General features: G+C 32.0%; 1 protein-coding gene across 2 annotated transcripts; it reads right to left on the bottom strand.

The window, feature by feature from the left end:
- Positions 1 to 6035: 6035 nt before the first annotated feature.
- Positions 6036 to 7720, bottom strand: LOC128394215 (uncharacterized). 2 transcript variants are annotated; one of them, XM_053354507.1, is made up of 2 exons: positions 7591 to 7720; positions 6036 to 7076 (listed from the first exon to the last, which is right to left on the bottom strand). In XM_053354507.1, the coding sequence occupies exon 2, from the start codon at positions 7072 to 7074 to the stop codon at positions 6442 to 6444; it is 633 nt and encodes a 210-aa protein (XP_053210482.1). In that variant the 5' UTR covers positions 7075 to 7076; positions 7591 to 7720; the 3' UTR covers positions 6036 to 6441. The 2 variants fall into 2 exon arrangements, with proteins under 2 accessions (XP_053210482.1, XP_053210481.1); XM_053354506.1 differs by lacking the exon at positions 7591 to 7720 and adding an exon at positions 7403 to 7510.
- Between the last annotated feature and the right edge of the window lie 14658 nt (positions 7721 to 22378).

Below are 22378 nucleotides of genomic sequence, written 5' to 3'. Positions count from 1 at the left end.
TTATCGGTTCTAATGTTAAATAATTTTTTACAACCCACAATCGGCTTGAAATCAGACTCATGAAATTTAGCAAGTTCATTGTAATCATTTTCCACTAGTTGATTACAGTTGATTACTGTCTCATCGTCAGCATTTGAAATAAGAACCATCATATAAGATTTTTTCAATGACTATTAATTTAAACAAGATTGAAATTCACTTTAAAGGATAGTAAAATCTCTTTAAATAATCTTACTAATTACTAAGGTATAGAAACCCTGTTTAGTTTAATTTCTTTTAATTGTTGATGATTCATTCTCAATTGTGATGGAAAAAATTGTCGTTTGTAGTGTCATCTCTTGAGAGAAAATAGTACTAAAGCTCGAAGATGACTGCAAAATTTCAATTCCTTAATTGTTACAATTAATTAGATCTTTTTTCTCCATTTTGATGGTGATTAAATTGAAGTCTTAAATTTTATTTTTTCTCATACTAATTGCAGAATTTGTTATCAATGCTCATTTTCTAAGTTGATACAATTTCGATTTTTATTTTGGAGAATCGTAATTTAATTGTATTGATTTAGGAGATGAAAAATTGACTTCTTATCTTCAAGTTATCTAAAAAAAGAAAGAAATTGATAACTTGTGACAATTGATCTTAATTGGATAGAATTAAGTGTTGAGAAAAGATAATCACTAACTGCGATTACAATTATCGTCTCACACTTTCCTGTTAATCTAAATTAATCTCATCATTTAAGAGACTTGATCAACAAAATGATAAGAAGACCAATGAAAGAGTCAATTCAAAGTGTCACTTTCAGACAATAAGTAATAGATATTGCTCGTTGGGTATTGAGTGAGCAAGTTGAAGGAGATCATCATCAATCCATCGTCTCTCTCTCTCTCTCTACATCCTCCTCGAAGCATTCAACAGATCAAATCAGTTTTCATATTGATTGTTACAGTGTCTTCACCACCACCATTTGCCTTGTTCACTAGATTATTCTGTTTGAAATTAACCCAACAAGTAAACCAACAATTAAATTGAAGAAAATGCCACCAAAAGGATTAACTAGTGAAGAACGTGATCAACAATTAAAACCTCTATTGGAATCTGGTTGGAAATTAGATGATTCAGGACGAGATGCGATAATTAAACAATTAATATTCAAAGATTTTATCGAAGCCTTTGGATTCATGTCAATCGTTGCTCTTAAAGCTGAGAAAATGGATCATCATCCCGAATGGTTTAATTGTTACAATAAGATCAACATCTTATTGTCTTCACATGATGTTAATGGATTATCAATACGAGATATTAAATTAGCAAAGTTCATCGATGAAACTTGGACATCAATTAGCAAGTAATCATTGTGACCCATTTAATCCACTTATTAGTTGTGTTAATTACATTGTATTGAAAATTTCTGTAAATTTAATTCAATCAAGGAGTGTATTCAAATTGTTCTTATTATTTGTTTGACTTTAATCATCTCTATGACTGGAGCTGAAATAAATTGTTCCAATTCTATGCAATTGAATCCAAATTAACTTTCTTATAACGATCCAGCAAAGCGAAACTTGGAGATTAATCAACAAGTATTGAGAATTAACAAATGAAACCCATGATGACTTATTATTTAGATTATTTATTAGTCGTCAACACCACAAACAATTATATAAAATTCATAAAATATTTTAACTTTCGCGTTTAAAAATTCCTGACCATTGTTTTCGTATAATTAATTAGATAATCGTTGACGAAAATCTTCTCTTATTAGCATTAAGATTTTACCACTGGTGTTTTTGCTTTTAATCCAATTGGTAAACTCTGGATGAAGTAAAGCTTTTCCAGTTCTCATTAATTCAAGAGCAAACCCATGATGTTGGATGTATTTCAACCGGTTGACTTTATACGCGACATTGACTCTAATCCGGCACCATGCGTTGTATAATTCATTATTAGCCCCCACATGCGAAATTTTATATGGCTCATCAGAATTGCGCACTTCATGGACCAAATCACTTCGTCCTAAATGATGCACTTTTATTGCATGATAGAGATGGTTGGCAGAACGATACCCTCCAGAAAATAGCTCATTGTCAAATTCCATAACGATCATATTTACATCACTTTCGATGTAACTGTGATGCAAGTGATGGTATGTATTCAAGCTCACCTGTTCATCGTCGAAAGCAATGTTTTCATAGCGATTCCAAGGCATTTTCGTCAATTATTTCAGGAATATCGATATCTTGATCATCATCTTGGTTGTTCATTTGTTCACCATAAGTGTGTCTTAAGTATTCAAGCAAAGGCTGAAGTTGATTTGGTTGATTATATTCTTCTAGAAGTTGAAGTTCTTGATTCATCTTTCGAAAAGTGTATTAGTTGATCGTGATTGAAGTAAGCACAAAACAAAATTTTATTTTCGAATCACTTGATGATAAAATTAATTGTAAGATTTAATTGAAGTAAAAGTATAAACTAAATCAATGGTTGACTTCGTTAACTAAATCATTCCATTAATTTTAGCTGACGATTGATGAATGAATAGAATTTTCATTGACTTATATACAACTATTAATATCACAATGGTTATCATTAGTTACCATTAATTAACAGAACAAGATAACTTTTCCACGTTTCAATTGTCATCTAATTATTGTGCCAATCAGTCATATAAAGGGGTGGAGAACGAGATTTGAGCAAATTGAATCAATAGTTTATTGAATATTAATTTAATTCAGTGTTAGTCTTTATTTATTAATTAACAACACAATCAAATAACTACAACAATTACAATTGATGAAAAAAGTAATGGCTATTGGTTACATGAATTGTTCAGTAGAAAGATGAAATTTTGTCTTGATTTGATTATCCTCTTTAGTTGATCACAAAGCATTTGGGTCAAAGGACAGCAATTAAATTGAGAATTATTTGGTTTTCTGTAGCAAATTATCATTTGTTTCTGATGGTCAACAATTAATGTAAATTTAAATTCGTCGACGAAGGTCTTCTCGTATTATCATTAAAATTTTACCACTTATATTGCTTCCATCCTGATCTTCGTCATAGCCCCAGGGTGGACCATGGGAGGATAAGAGTTTCTCTCTGCCGGTTTCCAATAGCTCACGAGCTAGTTCTGGGTTTTGAATGAATTTTAGTCGAGTTATTTTAAATACTACGTCATATTTAAGCTTTTGCCAAGCCCCGAATTTACCAGAACCGATTTCATCTTTAATATATGAAGCCAAAAATGGATCACGAGAATTCCTCACCAAATAGGCCATATAAGGTCTTCCCAGTAGATGCACTTGAAATGTATGATAAAGATGAGCCGCTGAGCAATAATTTCCAGTTAAATGGATTCTGTCAACCGCATTTACCGTTATATTGTTATTGTAAGCACGGCCTAATGGATCCCAAGTATGGACCACGTGCTCTGTCTTATCCAACGTTAGTTCAGAGTAGATTGACTCGAGATATTTCAAATAAAATGTTCGGGAAATATCATACAGCTGATCACCAATTGATAGCTCAGGAAGATTTGGTCCAGTTACAGGCTTAATCAATGGAATCAATCCATTAAGTTTCTCTGGTTGGTCTGCCAAGCATTGGACTTCCATTTCCATCCATGTGGAAATCTTGTTGGGCTTCATGATGAGATTAGTTGAATATTCAATTAATTCAATTTTCAATCACTTAATGATGATACAATTTTTTACAACAATTTACAATAAATAAATTAACTTAAGTGGAAATTATGACCCAACAAATAAATAAATACACCACTAATATGATAGTACAATGTAAACTAATTCATTTTATTGTTTACAATCAACATGCCGATGGGACATAACGGTCATGATCAATTTACACGTGAATTTAGATTGTAAGTGCTATATTGCTTTTCATTTGTGAATATTAATAGTATTCATTGAATGTTTCATTGCTACTCAAAAAGAGTCACAGTCAAACATTCAATGAATTACTGATTTAATCTAACTCTAACTTTTTGTGTGATTATGATGAAGATTAGTGAGAGTTTGATTGAGAGATGGCAATTCATCCCATTGAATTTTCATTGTATAAGTTGATCATACAGCATTTCGATCAATAGAACAGAATAAATTGGTAAGACGATACGAGTGTTTGTCGACCAAACATATTCACTCAAAGCTGCTTTTTTTTCGGCTTAAGGTTCAAGCTACATATTAAAATGAACTTAATTGTTCAGTTAATTGTGTTTGTTTAGATTAGGTTAGGTTAGGTCTTTGCTAATAAGGGTCACTATGACCAAAGAAAGGCCCGGAGGGCCTGAGACAATCAAACCGAACCTTAAGCCGAGAAAAAAATCAGCTGAAAATTGAAAATATCGAGCTGACAAACACTTGTATCGTCTTACCATCCTATTTATAAAGTATCAAAGGTAACCTCACGAACAGCAACTCCATGTAATTGTCGAGCAGTTAATGGTGTTAAAGCACTTGAATTTGAATTGTCTCCTGATAACGGGATGGAATTGGAAATCAATTGTATTGGCATTCTAAAGGAAAGGATGTTCGAAGTCAAGAAAGATGTAATCTCATCTTTACCAAGTCACATTCTTGCCGTTTAGTGTTTGCTTGTATTATCCGGAAACCGAACCTTAATCAAATTAGTCTCTGATCCAATTGTTTGCGTTCAAACTGTTGGATCCTTGAAATCACATGACATCAACCCGTAAAACGCCATTGAATGGAGTAAAGAGATTATCATTTTGGGTCGTAATTTTACTCGAGATGCGATAATTAATTTGGAAACTAATGGGACCAAATTGGAGGTTTTACCATTACAAGAATTTCTAAATTCAGCTCATCTTGTCTTTCGATCACCATCATTAATCAATCTAGCAAATTATCTTAAATCTGATTCTCTTGAAGTCGAACTGAAAGTAACTTGTGGAGATAAAGTTTCCGATTCAATTAAAATTTACTATCAAAGGCCAACACTTTTAGAGACATTTAATCTGGACGATTAATTAGTCAACGATTTTTCTGTCTTTTTTATTTTTCAATCTATTCAACAATAATTTCATATTTTACTGTAATTTTTATTCATTGATAAAATCATAACTTAATCTAAGTAAAGTTTTTCTTTCTTGAAAAAATGGTTACCCTTTCATTTATCATTAACCGTTACAAAATTTCGTTGTCACCAACATCGATCTCAACTAAAATCGATTTTCAAAGAAGTTCGATTTGAACTCGAACATTCGGAGATTAATCTTAAACGAATAAAACTGCGAAACTGTTGTAATACCTTAACCTGTGGGGAAAAGTTTGAAACTTTTTGATCAAACATTCGTAGAAACAGTTTCATTGTGAATATTTAATGGAAATTTTATTAAATTAAGAATTTAGCAAAAGTTTGCAAACTTTTTCCCCGAAGGTTAGTTGGATCACCATAGCTTCAGAAAATACTCTTCACGAAAGTATCAGTAAATGATAAGTTTGACAATTAATTTCAGAAATTTTTTTGCTTAATTTAGAGATTTACGACGGTTGACTAATTAATCGTCCAGATTAAATGTCTCTAAAAGTGTTGGCCTTTGATAGTAAATTTTAATTGAATCGGAAACTTTATCTCCACAAGTTACTTTCAGCTCGAATGAGTCCGATGTTCGTCAGCTGAATTTAGAAACTCTTGTAACGGTAAAACCTCCAACACCTACCAAGTACAAATATATGACAAATTTTTTTGCTAAATATTTTTTTCTTTTATTAGTAATTTAAATCGAGTCTCAATGATTGATACATTTAATTATCAATGATCCTGCAATCGGAGTTTGATTAGTTGGTTAGTTTTTGACCGTATGGTAGCTCCAATTCGCTTGGTTTATCGGATGGTTCACAAACATCGAAAAGATCCCAAACACAAATAGTTCTGAGTGGTTTTCTCATTTCTTCATATAGAGAGTATCATTAAATGAACACAAAGTAGATTTAACCATAAAGTGTTTTCAGAAATTGATTTGATAGCGAAAATTTAATGATTAATTTCAAGTGTTTGGGTACTGTGGTTACATTTTATTACATTGAGCACTTTCCAATCTAATCAAAATTTAATAGAAATAATTAAATGATGGATAAACAAATGAAGAGTTGAGCAAAATGTCGCTTACTCTACTTATGTTTGATGAAGTTCATTCCAATCGCAACTATCAATCGCCGAAATTGATTGCGACTAGAAAATCACTTTGAATCGTTTAATAGAAAAATCAAACAAACGCAATCAAATTACTAGAAACAATATTAACTATAAAAGATAATAGCGGGTTTCATGAGGATCAAGTTTGGATCATTCGTGAAATTGGTAAATTACGGAAAGAGTTTGTCTCAGTTTAAATAGAAAATCTTATTCCAATTTAATTGTCATAAATCACGTTAATTTCATCTTTAAACAATTCACAGATTATAAAACATTTGAAACTGTTTGTCGACGAAGATTTTCCCTAATAATCATTAATATTTTACTATTGATAATATCCCATCGTGTTGGTGATTCGTAAACAAGTTTTCTATTTCCAGTCTGCAATAAGTCATGAGCTATGTCTTGATTCTGGATCAACTTCAAACGATTAACTTTAAAAGCGACATCGACTTTAATCCTGTCCCATGGAGCTAAATCTACTTCGAATGGAACCAAAGCATCTTTGACCGGCCTAGTTGAAGCTCTTACAACATCAATAAGATGGAGTTGACCTGCTAGGTAAACTTTTATTGCTGCATTAAGATTAGTAGCAGATCTGTATACTCCAGCGAAGATGCTATCGCCACCGATAGTTATCTTACAACTTCGAGGGGACTGAAGGTTGTTCTCAGAGTAACAGTGAGATATTGGGTTGTCATCATCCAAATTAAACTCTTCCACGCCCAAACTTAGTGTTGAGTAGATTTCGTCCAGATATTCAAGATCGAATACTCGAGAAGGGTCATACAATTGATTAGCATCTTGGTCGTGTAATTCACTTATTCGAAGCTTTAGCCACTCATGTAATCGTGTCAGTTGAGTCGATTGATCATTTGGAAATCCGATATCGTCCATCACTAATAGAAGATAAAGGCGATAGGTTAGTTGTATCCAATTGATGAGTGAATTAAAATTGATTGTTTTATAACACTTTTTGTAAACTATTATTAATATTACTAGAAAACATTAACTTTTGATCAATATACATTAAATTATTCGTCTGAATGGGTTGACAGTTTATAAATGAATAAAATTAACTTTCTCTCAGCCTTTTATACACAAGTTTGTCCCAGAAATGGTTATAACTGGTTAGGAAGAGAGGAAGAAATCTTTTCTTTCCCTTCTCTCTTTCTTTTTTCATCCTCTGTTTTTCACACTAAAATATTGGGTATTTTTAACCCACCAAAGTGCCGGAGGTGCTCATTGGGCCAGAAATGCCGGTGGACCAGAGATGGATACTTATCAAGCGTATGTATCAACCTATCTTATCTTTTCCATTCTTCCATCAGCTCTTTATGGATTCAATCAATTGTAACAGATAAGATAAGATTGTTAATTGAATGTTTATATTACTGATTAAGAAAAACTTACCGTTTCTGTTTTGTTTGTGTTAATTACGCGCAAGAAATGAATCAACAGCCTTAATGGATGATCACCTTTTCAAAATCAATCAGCAAAAGAAAACGAGATGATTAATAACTTATACTAATGAATCAAAAACATTGATGATTCATTTCCAATTTTTGTACCAAAAAGTGCCTTTTGTAGTACCATCTCGTGTGCGAAAATGGCACTAAAATCGAGACATTTTGGGGACAAACGTTCAGATAATTTGATACCTGAAGAGGATTAGCTAGTAACACGTGATGTTAACGGTTTATCCTTACGAGATTTAATTAGTCATGAGCTATGTCTTGATTCTGGATCAATTTCAAACGATTAACTTTAAAAGCGACATAGACTTTAATCCTTAGAGCCTTGTGTAGAGAAAGTTACGAAAATCTGGTGCTTCCACCTAGATCTCATCCTTTTCCCTAGGATAAGGAGAGATAAAATCTTATCGATGGTTACATCCAAGTGCTCTCTCTTGCTATTACTCTTTGTCTGTCTGTCTGTCTGTCTCTTTCTTTCTTTCTTTCTTTCTAATTAGTTAATCATTCAACTTAATCTGGTGAACAGTTTAGATCATTTTCCAAGTTGATCGTTACAGTTTTTCCATCATCATTTACCTTGTTCACCAGATTCAACTATTTTGTAAAAATAATCCAAACCCAACAAGTAAATCAACAATCAAATTGAAGAAAATTCCACCAAATTGATTAACTAGTGAAGAAAGTGATAACAGTTGAAATTGATTACTTTAGTGATCTCTGATTAAAACCACTAGATTAAAATATTGTGTGAAAATAATCTAAACCCTACAAAGTGAATCCACAATTAAATTGAAGAAAATGCCACCAAAAGGATTAACTAGTGCAACAAGTGATCAACAATTAAAACCTCTATCAGTGTCTGATTGGAAATTAAATTTGCAAAGTTCATCTAGGAAACTTGGATTACTTCAATGGACCTATGATTTTAATCATTAGTTTTTCGATATAAAAACTTGGACATTAATTTTACTGTAATGTAACCTGTTGAATTTCAAGTTTTGTTGATATTATTTTTGTGATCTAGTTCTATTTGAAATGAAGCTCTTTATGTTATTAAAACAAATTAGTTTAAACATACTGTCGAATAATCAAAAAAATTTCATCAATCAAGAGCTTCAGTTTTCTGAATTAAATAATCATTGATTTCTATTGTTCAACACTGAATATAATTATATTCGTCGACGAAAATCCTCTCGTATTATCATCAACATTTTGCCATTAATATTGCTCCCATCCGAATCTTTGCCAATACCCCAGGGTGACAAATGAGGTGAGATAAGTTTCTGTTTACTGGTTTTCAGTAATTCACGAGCCAATTGTGGATTTTGAATAAATTTTAGTTGATTAACTTTAAATGCAACATCAAATTTAAACTTTGCCTTCCATGCTAAAAACTTTTTTTCATTTCTTTTAGTTTTTCTAACCTTTGAATCTTCAAATGGACTTGATGACTTTCTTATTTTACTGATCAGATTATCTTTTCCTAGTAAGTGAGCCTTTATTGAATGATAAAGATGAGCAGCAGATTTATAATCTCCTGTTAATTTCTCGTTACTACAATTGATTGTGATATTATGATCATGAAAGTGTCCTAATAAGCTTTTTCGATGAAATTTGAATAACTGACCAGAGTCAATTGTTAAATTTTCGTAAATCGATTCAATGTAGGCTTCATCGAGCACACGAGTACTGTCGAACTGCTCACCAACCTGCAGGTTTGATCGATCTCCGATCAAAGGCTTAATCAATTGCACTAACGCGTCAAGTTTTTCTCCTTGATTTTGCTCTGTCAAAAATCGAGTTTCGTGTGTCATCCACGAGTGAGTCTCAAAGTTAGATTCCATAATAGCAATTCGATGTATTATACTTTCTCTATAATATACTCTGAGTTAGGAGCTGGTTTGCTTGGTTGATTCTTATGTTTTGTTTTTCCCTATTGTGGATTAATAGTATCTTTCTTTCTTTTTTTCTCTCTGTCTCTTTCTTTCTTTATACTATACTTTAGATTATTAACTTGTTTGATTTTCTTGATTCTTGTGTTTTAATTTTTCTCCTATTATATACTAATAGTTACCAGTTTAGTTTGTTTTCATTGAAATTACTGACTCTCTATTATATACTTACAGTTAACAGTTGAATTTGCTTGATTCTTGTGCTTTATGTTTTCTCCTATTATATACTAATAGTTACCAGTTTAGTTTGTTTTCATTGAAACTGAAATTTCTCTCTCTCTCTCTCTCTCTCTCTCTCTCTCTCTCTCTCTCTCTCTCTGTACTATACTTTAGATTATACTACCTTGTTTGTTTTTGCTTGATTCTTGTGTTTTAATTTTTCTCCTATTATATACTAATAGTTACCAATTTAGTTTGTTTTCATTGAAATTACTGACTCTCTATTATAAACTTACAGTTAACAGTTGAATTTGCTTGATTCTTGTGCTTTATGTTTTCTCCTATTATATACTTATAGTTACCAGTTTAGTTTGTTTTCATTGAAACTGAAATTTCTCTCTCTCTCTCTCTCTCTCTCTCTCTCTCTCTCTCTCTCTCTCTCTCTCTCTCTGTACTATACTTTAGATTATACTACCTTGTTTGTTTTTGCTTGATTCTTGTGTTTTAATTTTTCTCCTATTATATACTAATAGTTACCAGTTTAGTTTTCTTGTATTGAAAACGAAATTTGTGACTCTCTATTATATCCTTTAGATTATACTACCTTGTTTGTTTTTGCTTGCTTCGTATGCTTTATTTTTCTTTTTTGCCTGATCTTGGCCTTTCGAAGTAAACACTTGACTTACCTGTTAGTAATAAGTTACATGAGGATATTATTATCAACTGAGGTGAAAAACAAGGTCATTTATTTGACACTTCCTGAAAATCCATTAATAGATTAAATTAATAGCTAACACATCCTCATCATGTAAGTCGATTTTTAGTTTTAAGTAGCAAAGGTCAAGGTCAAGGTCGTTCAAGGTCAAAATCAAAATTTCAGAAATCAGAATATTAACTGCAGTTGTAACTATTATTTAACATTTTCCCGTTGATTTAAACAAATTTCATCGATTTAATTGTTGATGATTAATTTTCAATTGAAAGAGAAATGATGATTTGTAGCGCCAGCTATTGAGAAAAAACGGTACTAAATACTCTGTTTTTGATTTCAATTTAACGAGCTAATTTCTCTCAATCAGTGAACTTTTATCAATAGAGAATGATGTGCAGTTGATCTGTACGATATATAACATTAATCGTGATCTTATCAACAGTCAATTTTTGTTAACAGACAATACAGGCGTTCAAGTATAAATTTATATTCGTCGAAGAAGATCTTACCGAATTATCATAAACATTTTCCCGTTGACATTGCTTCCATTCAGATCTTTGTCATATCCCCAGATTGGACTATAAGTTGATATGAGCTCGTATCTATTTCCAACTAAAGGTTTAATCGATTGAATTAATTCAACAAATCGTTCTGGTTGATTTTGTTCTGCCAAGAATTGGGTTTCCATTTTCATCCATTTGACAATCTCTTGGTTGTGAATCATGTTGAGGGATTTTCACTGTTCAGGCAATTTAATAACTTGAATATTAACTAAATGTTATAATAGATTTTAACTTGAGAAAATTTTGTAACTTTAACAACCGTCAAGTTGAGTTGACAATTGATAACTGAATAAAATTGCTCTGCTTTCACCCTTTTATACTAGAGACTATCTCGGAAATGGTTAGCACTAGTTAAGAGAGAGAGAGAGAGAGAGAGAGCGAGGGAGTCTAGTTAAGACTAGTTAACGGAATAGCCTCGAGCATTTCTCTGGTTTATCTTGGCTTATTCACTCTTTCGTGAGAGAGAGAGAAAAAAATGAAATGACCTTTGTTCTTCTTTTCCTTTCTCTCTTTTCCTTGGCTTTTTCTCTCTCTAAAGTTGCATTGACTTTTTATCCAAAGGTTTGACACTAAAGTGGTTATAGATGGTTAGTGCGAGAGAGAGCAGGCGAGGGGACGAGCCTGGTTAAGAGTAGTTAACAGAGTGACCTTGGGGTGTTTGTCTGGCTTCTCTTCTTTTCGAAGGAGAGAGAGGAGAAAGATCTTTCTTCATTTTTTCCTTTATTTTGACTCCCAAAGACCATTTCTAACCCACCAAAGTGCCAGAGGTACTCATTGGGCCAGAAGTGTCAGTGGGCCAGAGATGGCTACTCATCATTCTTAATCTTTTTTCATGCTTTCAATTTTTCTATTAAGTTTTTTGATTAAATGAATTTCTTTTCACTTTAACAAACTAATGTTTTCTTAATCGGTGAACTTTTGTCCAACGAGAAAGATGAGCAATTGATTCGAATCTCCACTAGTCTCACTAATAACATCAATAAATGAGAGCCAGTTGAATGTTTAGTTGCAAAAACAAATTTTTTACTTCCATTAATCAAATATTAATACATTTGATTAGTTTCTGATCAATCGACACGAACAATCGAAATGAAATTTACTGATAAATTCGTCGAAGAAGATCTTCTCGAATTATCATCAGCATTTTGCCACTCACATTGACTCCATCCGAGTCTGAGTTGCTGCCCCAGGGCTCAAGGCTCGGTGATAGAAGCTGCTTCTTACCTGTTGCCAATAATTCAATAGCCAATTGTGGGTTTTGAATGAACTTGAGTCGTTCAATTTTGAATGCGACATCAACTTCAATGTCTTTCCAATCTAAGAATTTCTCAGGCTCAACATAATCACCAGTATCCTTGATATATGAATCTTTGTATGGATTCGATGAATTTTTTACCTTTTTCACAAGATCAGGTCTTCCTAAAAGATATACTTGTATCGAATGGTAAAGATGAGCCGATGATGGATAGAATCCGTTTAAACGTCTAATGCCAATCCCATTGATTGTAATCGGATTATTCTCGTTCGCGTATCCTAATGGATCGTAACATCTAATTTGAAGTTCAGACTTGCGGAAGGAAAGTTGTGAGTAGATTGATTCAATGTAGTCGATGTCAAATATTCGGGAGATGTCAAACAATTGTCCAACTACTTCAGGTTTTGGTAATTCTTCAAATTCGGATTTAACTAATTGAATTAGTTCATGAAGTCGTTCTGGTGGCAACTCGTTCTGATCCGCCAAGAACCGGAGTATCATGTCCATTGAAGTCTCTGAGCCAGAAGCCATGATGAGAGCAGTTTAGTTTTCAATCACTAAATGAAAAAAAAACTTGATGAAGATTTTTGGTCACAACAAATGTAAAAGAAAAACTTGAGAAAATTTTATAACTTTATCGTCCGTCTAGTTGAACTGACAATTGATAAATGAACAAAGTTGAGTCTCGCTCAGCCTTTTATACAGAAAGTGTGTCCCAGAAATGGTTAAAACTGGTTAGAGAGAGAGAAAGAGAGGGGAAAGCAAGAGAGGGAGTCTGGTTAAGACTAGTTAACAGAATGACCTTGAGCCTTGTTTCTCAATGATGCATTTGTATGAATTGGTTAAGGCATATTATTAGTTTATTCGTGTGGAGACAAGCGAAAGGTAACAAAGTGTCAACAGAAAACCTCGACTTATGTCCTAAAGTAAACACGTTTAATCTCATAGCTCATCTCTCTCTCTCTCTCTCTCTCGCACACTCGTGTGTTAGACACATTTTATTTGTTTTTCTCTTTATTATTTTTCTTTCTTTTCTTTTCTTTTCTACCACTTATAATCTTCCTCTACTCATAATTAGTAAATCATTCAACTTAATCTGGTGAACAGTTTAGATCATTTTCCAAGTTGATCGTTACAGTTTTCCATCATCATTTACCTTGTTCACCAGATTCAACTATTGTGTAAAAATAATCCAAACCCAACAAGTAAATCAACAATCAAATTGGAGAAAATACCACCAAATGGATTAACTAGTGAAGAACGTGATCAACAGTTAAAATTGATTCCTTTAGTGATCTCTGATTTAAATCAATGTTTCCATATAAAAATTTGGTCTAAATTTAGAAAGTAGTTATTGTGACCAATTTAATTCTCTTAATAATTGTGTTAATTTCTGTTTATTAATGTCATAAAAATGTCATGTCAAATGTGATATTCATATAAATGTTCTGTGTGTTTATTTGACTCCAATCACTTTAATTGTTGCTCTTAAATCTGAAAAATGGACCATCATCACGCAAGATTTAATTGTTACAATAAGATCAACATCTCATTGTTTTCACATTATGTGAATGGTTTATCAATACGAGATATGGAAGTTCATTGACGAAGCTTGGACATCAATTAGCAGGTAATCGTTGTGACCTGATTGATTTTTTTTAAATTATATTATTATTGGACTAATTGTGAAATTTTTCACAATTTATCCATGTGGTAAATTTAATTCAGCATAATTTCAATGTAATAAATTTTGTCGAAAATTGTTAGTGAATGAATTTGAGACATTTAACAATTAATTTATTTTTCTTTATTGATTATGATATTCAAATGTTAATTCAATCAATTAGAATCAGTGCAAAAAAAGTAATTGTTAATGGTCATAAGTGTTTTGATCCAGTTGAAAGATGAAATTTCATCCGTTTCAATTGTCGATGATTGTTGATCACAACAGAAAACTGTTTCTTGGTTAAATAATCGTTTGTTTCTGATGATCAACAATTAATATAAATTTATATTCGTCGAAGAAGATCTTCTCGAATTATCATGAGCATTTTCCCGTTGACATTGCTTCCATTCAGATCTTTGTCATATCCCCAGATTGGATTATAAGTTGATATGAGTTTCGTTTTACCAGTTTCCAATAAAGCTCGAGCCAATTCCGGGCTTTGTATGAACTTGAGTCGATTCACTTTAAAGGCGACATCAACTTTAATTTCTTTCCATGCTGAATATAATTCACTATCGACTTTACCAGAACGTTTAATATACGAATCTTTAAATGGTTTGGAAGAATCTCTAACCACGTTAATCAGATCGGATCTTCCTAACAGATGAACTTGTATTGCATGATAAAGATGAGCCGGTGAGCGATAATTTCCAGATAAATTTTTCATATCAATCGCATTGATTGTGATCTGATTATTTCCTTTTGTGTATCCTAAAGGGTTGGAATAATTAACTCGAAGTTCAGTCTCGTCCAAAGATATTTGTGAGTAGATCAATTCGAGACATTCTCTATCCAATGTGAAAGGAATATCAAAATCATCCACTTGAAGATCGTGTCCATTTCCAACTAAAGGTTTAATCGATTGAATTAATTCAACAAATCGTTCTGGTTGATTTTGTTCTGCTAAGAATTGGGTCTGCATTTTCATCCATTTGACAATCTCTTGGTTCTGAATCATGTTGAGGGATTTTCACTGTTCAGGCAATTTAATAACTTGAATATTAACTTAATGTTATAATAGATTTTAACTTGAGAAAATTTTGTAACTTTAACAACCGTCAAGTTGAGTTGACAATTGATAACTGAATAAAATTGCTCTGCTTTCACCCTTTTATACTAGAGTGTCTCAGAAATGGTTAGCACTAGTTAAGAGAGAGCGAGGGAGTCTAGTTAAGACTAGTTAACGGAATAGCCTCGAGCATTTCCCTGGTTTATCTTGGCTTTTTCTCTCTTTCGGGGTAGAGAGTAAAAAGCCAAGATAGAAAGAGAGAGAGAGAGAAAAAGAAATGACCTTTGTTCTTCTTTTCCTGGCTTTTTCTCTCACTCATTTACTTTTTATTCAAAAGTTTGTCCCGAAGTGGTTATAGCTGGTTAGTGAGAGCGAAAGATCAGGCGAGGGGGCGAATCTGGTTAAGAGTAGTTAACAGAGTGACCTTGGGGTGTTTGTCTGGTTTCTCTCTTTTCGAAGGAGAGAGAGAAAAGATCTTTTCTTCATTTTCATTTCTTTTTAGCTCTCAGACCATTGAGCATTTCTAACCCACCAAAGTGCCAGAGGTTCTCATTGGGCCAGAAGTGCCAGTGGGCCAGAGATGGCTACTCATCATTCTTAATCTTTTTTCTTGCGATCAATTTTTTATTAACCTTTTGATTAGATGAATTTTTTTTCACTTTAACGAACTAATGTTTTCTCAATCGGTGAACTTTTGTCCAGCGAGAAAGATGAAAAATTGATTTAGAATCTCCATTAGTCTCACTAATAACATTAATCGTGATCTTATCAACTCAATCAATTGTTACTAACAGACAAGATATTATTGTTAATGAATCTTAATTACTGTGAGAAAGTAATATTGTATCTATTTAGTGGCAACAACGCACCAAGAAATTAATTAACCCTAATGAATGGTCACTTTTTTGCAATCAATTAAGATAAAGATGATCAACTTATAATAGATCACAAATTTAAACATGTAACTGTGTAATATTTTACATTGATTATAACTCTGAATCCAAGGTGATAGAAAGGATGAAGAAGACAAGGAAGATGAGAAAGATAATCAGAGTGCATTTAACTCAAAAGCTCAATTCGCAACTTAATTTTCAACATCCTTTCAAATTTTTTTTCTCATGGTTATTACCTTAATTTAGTCACTATGGTTGGCGATTCGAGACATTGATTATTGTGTTGATCGGTAATTAATAAATTGTCAACAGTTAATCAACAATGAAAAATTCAATTCTTAATGTGAATAATTGTTTCCATATTTTTGTGTTAATACGCTAATCACATTAGACTATCAACATAAAGAGAGATGTTGAAGGAAATAAGAAACAAGATTTGCAATAAATGAGAGTCAGTTGAATGTTTAGTTCAAAAAAATTTTAATTCCATTAATCAAATATTACATTTGATTAGTTTCTGACGATCAACAATCGAAATGATATTTACTGATAAATTCGTCGACGAAGATCTTCTCGAATTATCATCAGTATTTTACCGGTCATGTTGCTTTCATCCAGATCTCTGTCATATCCCCAGTATGGAGGATGAGGTGATATGAGTTCCACGCTGCCAGTTGCCAATAATTCACGAGCCAATGGAGGATTTTGAATGATCTTGAGTCGCTCAATTTTGAATGCGACATCAAATTCAATCGCCTTCCATGCTAAGAAGGCGAGAGGGTCAACATTATCACCAGTATCCTTGATATAAGAGTCTTTATATGGATTCGGTGAATCTTTTACCCTTTCGACAAGATCAGGTCTTCCTAAAAGATGAACTTGAATCGCATGATAAAGATGAGCCGATGAGGAATAAATTCCGTTTAAATTTTCAATACCAATTCCATTTATTGTAATCGGATGGTTTGGGTTCGCGTATCCTATTGGGTCGGTAGACTTAACTTGAAGTTTAGACCCGTTTAAAGAAAGTTGCGAGTAGATCGATTCAATATAGTCGACATCAAATGTTCGGGAGATGTCAAACAATTGGTCAACTACTTCAGGTTTTGATCCAGTTTCAAGTTTAACCAATTGAATTAGTTCATGAAGTCGTTCTGGTGGCAACTCGTTCTGATCCGCCAAGAACCGGAGTATCATGTCCATTGGTGAGCAAGTCTCTGAGCCAGAAGCCATGATGAGAGCAGTTTAGTTTTCAATCACTAAATGAAAAAAAAACTTGATGAAGATTTTTGGTCACAACAAATGTAAAAGAAAAACTTGAGAAAATTTTATAACTTTATCGTCCGTCTAGTTGAACTGACAATTGATAAATGAACAAAGTTGAGTCTCGCTCAGCCTTTTATACAGAAAGTGTGTCCCAGAAATGGTTAAAACTGGTTAGAGAGAGAGAAAGAGAGGGGAAAGCAAGAGAGGGAGTCTGGTTAAGACTAGTTAACAGAATGACCTTGCGTAGTTTTGTTTCTCAATGATGCAACTGAAGTTGTTCAGTTGCATTAGTGTTTCCATGTGGAGACAAGTGAAACATCAAAATTGTTAACAGAAAAACTTTGACTCATTTTCTTAAGTAAACAGATTTCGTTTCTCTTTCTCTTTCTCGTTCTTTACTTTTCTTTTCTGTCTCTCTTGTCTCTTTCTCTTAATCTCCAATGAAGATTCTTCATCTTCTCATATTTAGTAAATCATTCAACTATTGATGTAATTAATAATTACTAATTATTATTATTTGCTTTGTTCATTAGATTCAACTATTGTGTGAAATTAACCTGAACGTAACAAATTGAATCTACAATTAAATTGAAGAAAATGCCACCAAAAGGATTAACTAGTGCAACAAGTGATCAACAATTAAAACCTCCATTAGAATCTGATTGGAAATTAAATTAGCAAAGATCATTTATGAAACTTGGACAACAATCAGCAAGTAATTATTGTGACCAATTTAATTTACTCATTAATTGTGTTAATTTCTGTTTATTTACTACAACTGATATTCATCTGCAAACTTGAATAAGATAAGCTCAAATTTTGGGTAAAGATTGAGCTCAAGATAAAAGGATTCTATGAGATGTTGAGGTACCAAAAAATAGAGCGGAAAGTACTACAGTAGCGAAAATAGTACGAACAAAATCTGAATAGCCGTTCATGAGAAATTCTGAATCAAAGATTTTGTGTACGCATGCGCAGTTAAGCTTTTTACAGCGCGTTTTCAAAGAAAGAGAACGAAAGAGAAGAGAAAGAAAGAAAAAGAAGACAAGAAAGAAAGAAAAAGAAAGAGATGAAAAGATGAAAAGAAAGAAGAAAAGAGAAGAGAAAGAAAAGAGAAAGAAAGAAGAGAAGAAGAGATGAAAAGAAGAGAAAGAAGAAAGAAGAAAAAGAGGAGAAAGAGAGAAAGAGATGAAAAGAAAGAGAAAAAAGAAAGAGACGAAGAAGAAAGAAAGAGAATAAAAGAGAAAGAAGAAAAGATAGGAAAAGAAAAGGAAGAGATGAGAAAGAATGGGACGAGAGAGAGAAAGAAAAAGAAAGTAGTGAGAAAGAAGAAATTTAGTTTTGAATTTTTTTATTAAAAAACGATTCCCATTTCAACAAACCACGGGTCTGGCAAACAACCTTAAAAAAACTTTCGTAAGAAAGTTTTTTCCCGCTTGTTCAAATCAATGTTCTTACCAATTGTTTGGCTCCAAATCATTTTAATGGCTGAAACTTAAATGATTTGTCTCAATTTCCATCCGATTGGATCATTAATATGCTCGTTTTTTACATGTAAAGTATAATTTTGAATTATCCAACAATTAACTTATTTTCAGTCTTTATTAATCAACACAATCAATAACTTCATATTAATAGTTGTTGTTACATTAAAGGTTATGTTTGAGTTGAAAGATAAATTCAATGTCCAATTGATTGTAATCAGCTGATCACAAATCATTTATATCAAAAATAACAATAAATTAAATTAGGGATTATTTAATGTTCTTCATTAAATAATCATTTGTTTCTGATGACCAACAATTAATATAAATTTATATTCGTCGACGAAGATCTTCTCGTATTATCATGAGCATTTTCCGTTGATGTTGCTTCCATTCAGACCTTTGACATAGCCCCAGGGTGGAAAATGAGGAGAGATGAGTTTCTTTCGACCAGTTTCAAGTAACTCACGAGCCAATGGAGGATTCTGAATGAACTTGAGTCGATTGGCTTTAAATGCGATATCGATTTCAAGCGCTTTCCATGCTTTAAATTTCGCCTCACTAACTTTTCCAGTATCCTTGATATAAGCATCTTTATATGGATTAGATGAATTTCTTACGATACTGACCAGATCAAATCGACCTTGAAGATAATCCTGAATCGCATGATAAAGATTAGAAGCTGATTGGTAATCACCAGTTAAATCAATTCTATTGATCGCATTGATCGTGATGGTATTTTCCCTATAGTTGTGTCCAAGTGGTTCCCAACAACTGAATGAATGTTCATCCATATCCAAGGTCAATTTTGAGTAGATCAACTCGAGATATTTTATATCAAAAACTTGGGAAATGTCAAACAGCTGATCTCCTATTGACAATACCGAAGATCTAACCCATTGCCCACCACGGGCTTGATCAATTGGGTTAATTGGATCAGTTGTTCTGGTTGGTTTTGGGTCTCCAGGAATTGAGTTTCCTCTTTCATCCATAAAATTATTTCTGGATCAGGCTCCATTTTGTTATCCAAGTAATTTAATAATCAGGCAATTTAAGATCAACTTAATGATGTAATTTTTAACAATTTAACTTGAATGTAAACACTAGAACCAAAAAAATTAATCACTTCAATTGTACACTAATCTACAATAATTGATTGTTTACTTCATTACTTATACAGCAATTATACCTGTGGGATTCATCACTAACGATTAATTCCCAATTGACAACCATCAATGGCGACAAATTTGATTTAAGTTAAATCATAACCTTTTAACGTTGACTTCATATTAATAATTATCTCTAATAGATTCACCTTAAATATTAATAATATAATATTATTAATATAATTTACAAATTGTTGATACATTGTACAATTAGTATTGACATTTTCAATTTGACAATGACGATTATTACAGTCAACTACCTAATTTTATCAGTTTTTTTACGGCCGATTTAAAGAGCGGGCAATTCGAAAGGTTAAAACTAATTAACTTTTTCGATTAAAAAAATATCGATTTTAATATTTTCAAAATCAATTTGATGAGATTTAATAAAAAAACAATCACTCTAATTGCGAAAATGGAGCCACGATCGATCGGACAATTTTAGGTACATTTGTAGTTGGCTCTATTTTATCCGGCTCGATGAGTGAAGCTTAGTTTAGGGCTTTTAATTAGATTAATTGTTACATTTTGCTTTTCTTTTGCAAACAGATTCTCATACATATTTTTACCTGAAATCTCTACTCTAAAATTACTAAATGTTGACTGATTAATGACCTAATACAATCCATCAAGCAAATGTTTATGAGCAGCAATCAATTGATTGTAACTTCGGTTTCAATTGCGATAATTTTTTTTACAGAATTGATTTCAAGGTAGATAGTGCTGTGAGTAAAAGCTCCTGAATAGGATTCAATAGTGATTGGTTTACTGATTTTTTTAGTTACATAGAAAATGAATTGTCAATATTTTAAAGACAATTTGATTTAATTAGGTTCCAATTGAGTTGATAAACTATTGAACTATCTCGAGCTCTACTAAATATAGACACAAGATTTCATGATGATTTTGTACTATCATCAGGGGAGAAATTGTATTGTATTGAATCTACATCATTGTCCTTAAACTTTTACCGAAAATTGTAACAAAATGATTCCAGTTAGTGGCATGAATTTTCATCTCAACAGTATCTAAATGTATTAAACCTTCAGTTTCTCATCAAACCTAAAAATGTAATCTTGATTGTAAATTGATGATATTGATTTGGTAGCAAAAAATTAATGTTTCCATTCAAATCAAAGAGTAATATTTCCCATTTTTTGATTCAAATGCTTATGATATGTCATTGATATGATAGACACAATATCAATTAGACCAATTTCAACACGTTGAGATTAAACTAATCTCACGAATATTTGATAAAAAATTTTTATCAAGAGATCAGATTGTTTAATCAAAGTGGTTTTCCATATCTCTCTCTCTCTCTCTCTACTCATAATTAGTAAACCATTCAACAGATTAGATCATTTTCCACGTTGATTGGAACTCTAAAAATTTCTCCGTCATCATTTGCCTTGTTCGTTAGATTTGCTTATGTGACCAAAACTCAACAAATTGAATCCACAATTAAATTGAAGAAAATGTCACCAAAAGGATTAACTAGTGCAACAAGTGATCAACAATTAAAACCTCCATTAGAATCTGATTGGAAATTAAATTAGCAAAGATCATTTATGAAACTTGGACATAAATCACCGAGTGATGTTTGTCCCCAAAAGGATTTACATGTGAGTTTTGTTCTTATTACTCTTGTGCCTCTGGTCTGAATCAATGTTTCGATGTAAAACTTGGACAACAATCAGCAAGTAATTATTGTGACCAATTTAATTTACTCATTAATTGTGTTAATTTCTGTTTATTTACTACAACTGATATTCATTCAAATCAATGTTCTTACCAATTGTTTGGCTCCAAATCATTTTAATGACTGAAACTTAAATGATTTGTCTCAATTTCCATCCGATTGAATCATTAATATGCTCGTTTTTTACATGTAAAGTATAATTTTGAATTATCCAACAATTAACTTATTTTCAGTCTTTATTAATCAACACAATCAATAACTATATTAATAGTTGTTGTTACATTAAAGGTTATGTTTGAGTTGAAAGATAAATTCAATGTCCAATTGATTGTAATCAGCTGATCACTAATCATTTATATCAAAAATAACAATAAATTAAATTAGGGATTATTTAATGTTCTATGTTCTAATGTCCATAATTGTTCATCATAATACTTTATTCTGATCATGAGTCTGATTCAGTTTAGTGTTAATTTAATACAATTATTGTTGCTTCTTAGTTAAGGAATGATTCGAGCCAATCTGGTCAGACTTTGATCTCAAGTTAATATTTATGATTATCACTTTAATCTACTAACAAGTGCTTCAAATAGTAATCAAATGTATTTGAATCAATGTTTAGTTTAGTGTTAATTTTATACGATTTATTGCTTAATAGTTGAGGAACCATTCGTGCCAATCTGATCAGACTTTGATCTCAAGTTAATAAGATGATCACTTTAATATTTCCAACAACTTCAAATGATAATCTAATAGATCGTTTTAGTTTTGAATATTTAAAATCCAAACTCTGATTTGACTCTTGCAAAATTCAGTCTCTTTTTCATTCACCAAATAAT

The sequence above is a fragment of the Panonychus citri genome, unplaced genomic scaffold (genome assembly GCF_014898815.1).
Source record: "Panonychus citri isolate SS breed McGregor unplaced genomic scaffold, ASM1489881v1 Contig00139, whole genome shotgun sequence".
NCBI classification, from domain to species: domain Eukaryota; kingdom Metazoa; phylum Arthropoda; class Arachnida; order Trombidiformes; family Tetranychidae; genus Panonychus; species Panonychus citri.
This window is presented reverse-complemented; position numbering and strand designations above follow the sequence as displayed.

Coding starts and splice junctions, on each gene's coding strand:
- LOC128394215 (XM_053354507.1), bottom strand. CDS start 7,074: ATGGACGATATCGGATTTCCAAATGATCAATCGACTCAACTGACACGA.